This window comes from Parus major, chromosome 26 (assembly GCF_001522545.3).
Source record: "Parus major isolate Abel chromosome 26, Parus_major1.1, whole genome shotgun sequence".
NCBI classification, from domain to species: domain Eukaryota; kingdom Metazoa; phylum Chordata; class Aves; order Passeriformes; family Paridae; genus Parus; species Parus major.
This window is the reverse complement of record NC_031795.1, coordinates 1,925,589-1,931,361: the sequence shown is the minus strand read 5'-3', so window position 1 is coordinate 1,931,361 and position 5,773 is coordinate 1,925,589. Positions and strand designations below refer to the sequence as shown.

Here is a 5,773-nt window from a genome sequence, read left to right as displayed (position 1 = left end):
TGGGTGGAAATCTGGGGGATCCAGAATCACCCACTTGTTGTAGCCCCAATAAAAGAGCCAATCTTGGCTTCCACCCCTGAGCCCTGCAGCGATCACAGCTCTCAAAGGCCCCGAGCAGAGCTGTGATGACCAAATGGTCCTTGGCCACCACACAGCAGCTGCTGAGCGCCAGCTCCTTCCTGACTCCCGCCATTCCATCAGAAATAAACTCAGCTCAGAACCATCAATGCTTTATTTTTGTTGGTTGTGGTTGGGTGTGCACAAAACCACACCCCTGCCGGCATCGTGGTGGGTCTAAACAGCCTTGGCCAGCCCAACACGGTTGTTGGCCCGGTCAAAGATGCTGTAGTACACCCTGATGAAGACGTCTCCCAAGATCCAGAGGTCCCCAGAGGTGTCCTGGAAGCTGCTCATGCAAGATCCTCGGTTGTGCTGCATTGGGGCACAGGAAGGCAATTGGGGGAGTGTGGGCTGTTGTCTCCTCTTGCATTGCTCTGGAGGCCCATGGCCATCCATGCCCTGTCTCCCAGGGGAGTGGGAGAAGCCAAGGGGACCAGAGCCACTGGGGAGAGCAGAAGCACCTTGAGAGAGGCTCCTTCAGCTGGGACCAGCTGGTTCCCACTCACCTGCTCAGTGTAGGCCATGGCAGACACAGGGTACTGGACCCCGTCGATGACAAAGATGACATCGGGCATGGCAGGGATGGAGCTGCAGTTCACACTGTGCTGCAGGGAGCAGAGGGAAGGGGCTCTCAGGAGGGAAACATGTTCAGAGTGAGGAGAGACCTCACTGGGGTCTTCAGCCTCCTGGTTGAAGGAGGGGCAGCTCTGATCTCTGCTCTCTGTGACCAGGGACAGGACCCAGGGAAGGGCTGGAGCTGTGCCAGGGGAGTTTGGGTTGGATCTCAGGGAAGTTTCTTCCCCCAGAGGGTGTTGGCACTGCCCAGGCTCCCCAGGGAATGGGCACAGCCCTGCCAGAGCTCCAGGAGAGTTTGGACACAGCTCCAGGGATGCCCAGGGGGGATTGTTGGGTGTGCAGGGCAGGGATTGGACTGGATGATCCTGGTGGGTCCCTTCCAGCTCAGGACATTCTGTGATTCTCTGATATAAACCCGAGTGTCCCAGGGTGTCCCTGCCAGGCTTGCTGTGAGCAGAGGGCGGGTTCCCCCTGCAGGGCAGCAGCCCTGGCTGGGCTGGGCTGTGCCAGGTGCCTCCAGGGCGAGCTCTCACCTCTCCATACGAGCCCTGCCTGGCCCCAACTGCGCTCTGGATGGTCCTGATGCCCGAGGGTGGCCCGGCCACGAGGGAAGTGCCGGTGTCGATGATGGCCTGGCAGCCACCAGTGCACGCGACCTCCTGGCTGTTCACAAGGATGCTGTGGGGAGAGACCAGCCAGCGGCCATGAAATACCCAGCGGGCCTCAGGGATGGTTTTTAACTTCTCTAATAAGAGTTAAAGCTGGGTAACCCCAAATGCTGCCTGTGAACCTTTTCCTTTCTGGAGCTGCAGAGCCAGCTGGCAATGCAGCCACCATTGCAGACATGGCCACTGAGCACAACCCAGGACCCACTCGAGCCCAGCAAAGGAGGTTTTGACCCACAGTTTTGCTCTCCTCACCACCAGAGACATCCCCTAAATAACAGGACAGGAACTAGGCTGTGCCCAGGCACAAAGCATCCTCATTTTGGGTTCCATTACCAAACTACTGTGGAGTTTGTCCCCTTATCCCTGTGCATCCCTCAGCCCCGGGTGTGGATGCCAGTGGAAGCCTCTGGTGGTGATGGGTCCATGGTCTCTTTGGAAGAAATGCTTTGGGGTGACCAGAGAGCAACAGAGCTGGTTTGTCACCTGTCCATGGAGATCTGCCAGTAGCCCTGGTACGAGACGGGGATCCAGCGGATGGGGCCGGTGAAATAGGAGTCATCAATGCCCCCGAAGATGAGCACGCTCCCTGCTGCCTCACTGCACGGTGCAGGAAACAGAAACAAGGGGAGGTTCGCTGCTGAGGAGGGGGGGACGTGGCAGCGTGAGTCAGGGTCACATCCTGGGGACACAGGGCCTTTGGAACCAGCTTTGGAGCCTGGAACCCTGTGCCTGGACACTGTTTCCCAGGCTGGTGGCCCCAGTCATGACACAGACACAAGATCCAGTGGCAGCAGTGACAAGGGAGGAGCCAGAGCCACCAGCAGAGACGTGCACGGGGCGCGTCCCCCCTTCCCCAGCCCCAGGCCCCCACGGCTCACCGGGACAGGTAGACAGAGAAGAGGTTCTCCTGCAGCAAGCTCTGGTTCACCAGGTTATCAAAGACCGGCGTGATCCCATCAGCAGCCAGGTTTGGGTATCCCAAGCCCAGGATCCCATCGAATCTGACATCGACGAAGAACTGGCCGGGCTCGGCGGTGCTCAAGCCGAAGAGCTGGTTGGTGTCCACCAGAGATGCCACCTGGGGACAGGGAGGGGCCCTGAGGCTGGAGCAGGCACTGGGATTCTGGTGTTAATCTGCTGGGGAAGGAGCAGGGGATCCCCTGCTGCAGGTGGGGCGGGAGCTTCAGGTAAATGTTATTAAAGAAGCCCAAAAACCGAGGCACGAGGGGCTGAGAGAACCCCTGAGCTGCTCCTCAGAGAGAGGAGTCTGGAGGCTGCTGGAGCCAATCCACCTCAGACTATCAAGGGTTGAATTCTGCAACCTCGTCCCACAACTTTTAATGATGGCAAATCATATGCATTTAACAAAAGATGAGCTATTTAGTAAGAAAATAAACAGAGAAAAGGTAACAGATGAAAGATCTCAATAGGAATTACTGCACAGGATAAAACTGAAGAGCTACAAACAGGTTACAGCACAGCAAACAGTGCACTGTAGCAAGGCACCTGTGTTAAAGCTGGCAATAGGAATAGGATTGATTTGCCACCAAAACAACGATAATGTGCACAGATTCCTTCACTTAATCCCTGAGGAGAACCCTGAAATGAGAAACTGCATTTCTCCCACTCACAGGAGAAACTCCACACATTTCCAGGAAAATGCACAGAAGATTTCTGCTTTGTGGAAGTTTGTTGTGGCCTTTAAAGTGTCTGTCAGTGATAAATCCAGTTTATCTTGCCAGATCTCACTTTAACAGGGAGGTGTTCATTGGCAGCTGGGAGATGTTGAATAGCTCCAGAATAACTCACTGCAGCACAGCTTGTCCTGCTTGCTCAGCTTTAGGGGGTGGGATGTTCCCCACAGCCCCGTGGGGACACTCACGGTGACGGTGTCGGAGCCCACGATCCCCTCCATCTCGCCGGTGCCGTAGTGGATGGACAGACTCAGCCCCGTGCTCCTGTAGCTGGAGGACTGAGAGGGGTCAAACACCTGGTGGGTCTCTGGATTAGTGGAAAAACGTGGAATTAAACCTTTGGGCAAGGCCAAGCCTAAGGGAGGTGTGGGAAGAGGAGCCCTGCTGAATTGCTGTTTATAATCCTGCCTTGAGGAATAATCCAGCTGTGAGCATTTGCTGTTTGTCCCTCCCCTCCTGCAGGGATCCACAGGCATTCCCACCCCCCTGGACAGATGGGGAAATCGAGGCACCAGGCAGTAATCCCATCACCTGAGGAATGCAGCTCTGAGCAGCCCCACACCCCAAATATCCCTCACTCCAGCTCACTGCCCAGGTGCCACGGGCTCAGCTCTCCCCTGGCCGTGTCACCCCAGTTTCTGGGCCCCGTGGAGCCGTGCCAAGCCCAGGAGGTGCAGCTGGGCCTGGCTCCTACTCACGGCAGGCCAGGCTGGTGCAGGACACAGAGGGAACCCAGAGGTCGGAGGAGCCGGTGTCAAAGACCACGGTGAAGTCCTGGGGAGGGGTGCCAATGGAGATGGTCCCGTAGTATTCCACCTGTGGGCCAGCCAGGGATGGATTTTGGGGCATGAAACCAAATCTAGGGCTTCCCCAGGCTTGGTTCCCTTCTTCAGGGAGACCCCCTGCTTCTAGCAGAGCTCCTGGGGGACATTTCTCTGTTCAGGGCCACCAGCGAGGGCAGGGAGGGGTGAAGGATGTGAGCCAAAGGCTTTGGGATAAAGGATTTGGGTCTGATCCATGCCCAGGACAGACAGAGGGATGGACATCCCACAGACCTTCCCAGGGCTGTGTTCCTGGGGATTAGAGCCCATACTCACATCGAGGGTGTTCAGCAGGGGCTCAGTGACCACCCCGCTTCTGTTGGGGAAAGCGTGCGGGAATTTGGTGCCGATGTCGTAGTGGTGGTGCTGGAAGAATTGCTGCAGCAAATCCTTCTCCCTGAGGACATCCCTCAGCTTCTTCCCCCTTTCCAAGGGCAGCCTGGCACAAGCAACAAGGACAAAAGAAGAGTGAGGTGGGATTTTGCTGCCTGCAGCTCCGGCGAGCAGTGTTTGCCACCTCCAATGTTCTGACCAACAGCAGGAGCAAGGAAACTCCCCCAAAACTCGGATTTCCTCAAAAATCCCAAAACAACCCTAGAGCCCGGCCCCTCCCCAGACAAGCCCTCATTCTCTGCACCCCTGGAGCAGCTTTCTGCATCCTCAGACCTCACCTCTGCTCCCCAAAGCCATTGAAAGCCTCTAGATGCTCAGTTCCCCCTTTGCTTTCCCCGCTGGCTGTGGCGGTGATGCTGCTGTCACTTACCTGGTGACACCCTGGCAGAGGGCAGAGGCAGCACAGAGGAGCACGAGGAGCCACATCCTGCCGGGATACCAGGGGCAAATTCCCGCTGCTTTATAAAGGCCCTGCCCACCCCACCTGCCGTGCCAAGAGCAGCCGGGACCAACGGGAGCTGCCCCCTCCCCTCCTTTGGGCACCCGGCCAAGGCAGGTGGCACCCAGGGACTGAAGGACACAGCAAACACGAGCCACACGTCACCTGCCGGGGGGAACTGTCCCCTTGTGCCACCCCGATCCTCTCCTGGGGACCCCACACTTCCCCACTAGATCCTAAATCCAAACTCTGTGTCCTTTAGGTGCCAAATCCTTCATCCTGACCAGGCACTGTCTGGCTGTGTGCATGGAATCACAGAATTCCAGGATAATTTGTGTTGGAAGGGAGTTTAAAGCTCATCCAGTCCCAGCCCTGACATGGGTAGGGACAAGTTCTACCATCCCAGGTGGCTCCAAGCCCCATCCAGCCTGCCCTTGGACACTGCCAGGGATCCAGGGGCAGCCCCAGCTTCTCTGCCCACCCTCACAGGACAGAATTCCAATATCCCACCTACCCCTGTGGCAGTGGGAGCCATTCCCTGTGTCCTGTCCCTCCATCCCTTGTCCCCAGTCCCTCTCCAGCTCTCCTGGATCTTCTTTGGGCTCTGGAAGGGGCTCCAAAGTCTTCTTGGAGCCTTCTCCTCTCGAGGTGAGCATTCCCAGCTCTCCCAGCCTGTCCCAGAGCAGCTCCAGCCCAGGGAACTCCTCTGGAATTGCTCCAGCAGCTCCACATCCTCCTGATGTTGCAGAGCCCAGAGCTGGAGGCATCGTTTTGGCTTCTCAGTTTGGCACCCAGCGTCGCCGATCTGTGGGAGACCTGGTTTTGGGAGACCTGGTTTTGGGAGACCTGGGTTAGGGAGCTCTGGGTTTGGGAGCTCTGGTTTAGGGAGCTCTGGGTGTAGGAGCTCTGGTTTAGGGAGCTCTGGGTTTAGAAGCTCTGGGTTTAGGAGCTCTGGTTTAGGAGCTCTGGGTTTGGGAGCTCTGGGTTTAGGAGCTCTGGGTTTGGGAGCTCTGGGTTTAGGAGCTCTGGGTTTAGGAGCTCTGGTTTAGGAGCTCTGGGTTT

At 57.1% G+C, this 5,773-nt stretch overlaps 1 protein-coding gene across 1 annotated transcript; it reads right to left on the bottom strand.

The window, feature by feature from the left end:
• Nucleotides 1–214: 214 nt before the first annotated feature.
• On the bottom strand, nt 215–4,698 carry LOC107214827 (embryonic pepsinogen-like). Its single transcript, XM_015650542.1, has 9 exons — nt 4,643–4,698; nt 4,156–4,318; nt 3,757–3,874; nt 3,247–3,365; nt 2,243–2,442; nt 1,848–1,961; nt 1,230–1,374; nt 627–725; nt 215–432 (listed from the first exon to the last, which is right to left on the bottom strand). The coding sequence occupies exons 1-9, from the start codon at nt 4,696–4,698 to the stop codon at nt 295–297; spliced, it is 1,152 nt and encodes a 383-aa protein (XP_015506028.1). The 3' UTR covers nt 215–294.
• Nucleotides 4,699–5,773: the final 1,075 nt, after the last annotated feature.

What these genes read in the sequence shown, in the direction of transcription:
- LOC107214827 (XM_015650542.1), bottom strand. Translation starts at nt 4,698, where the DNA reads ATGTGGCTCCTCGTGCTCCTCTGTGCTGCCTCTGCCCTCTGCCAGGGT. An exon ending in CTCTGCCAGGGTGTCACCAG is followed by an intron (nt 4,319 to 4,642) that starts GTAAGTGACAGC and finishes TGCTTGTGCCAG; the next exon opens with GCTGCCCTTGGAAAGGGGGA. An exon ending in CCCTGCTGAACACCCTCGAT is followed by an intron (nt 3,875 to 4,155) that starts GTGAGTATGGGC and finishes GCTGGCCCACAG; the next exon opens with GTGGAATACTACGGGACCAT.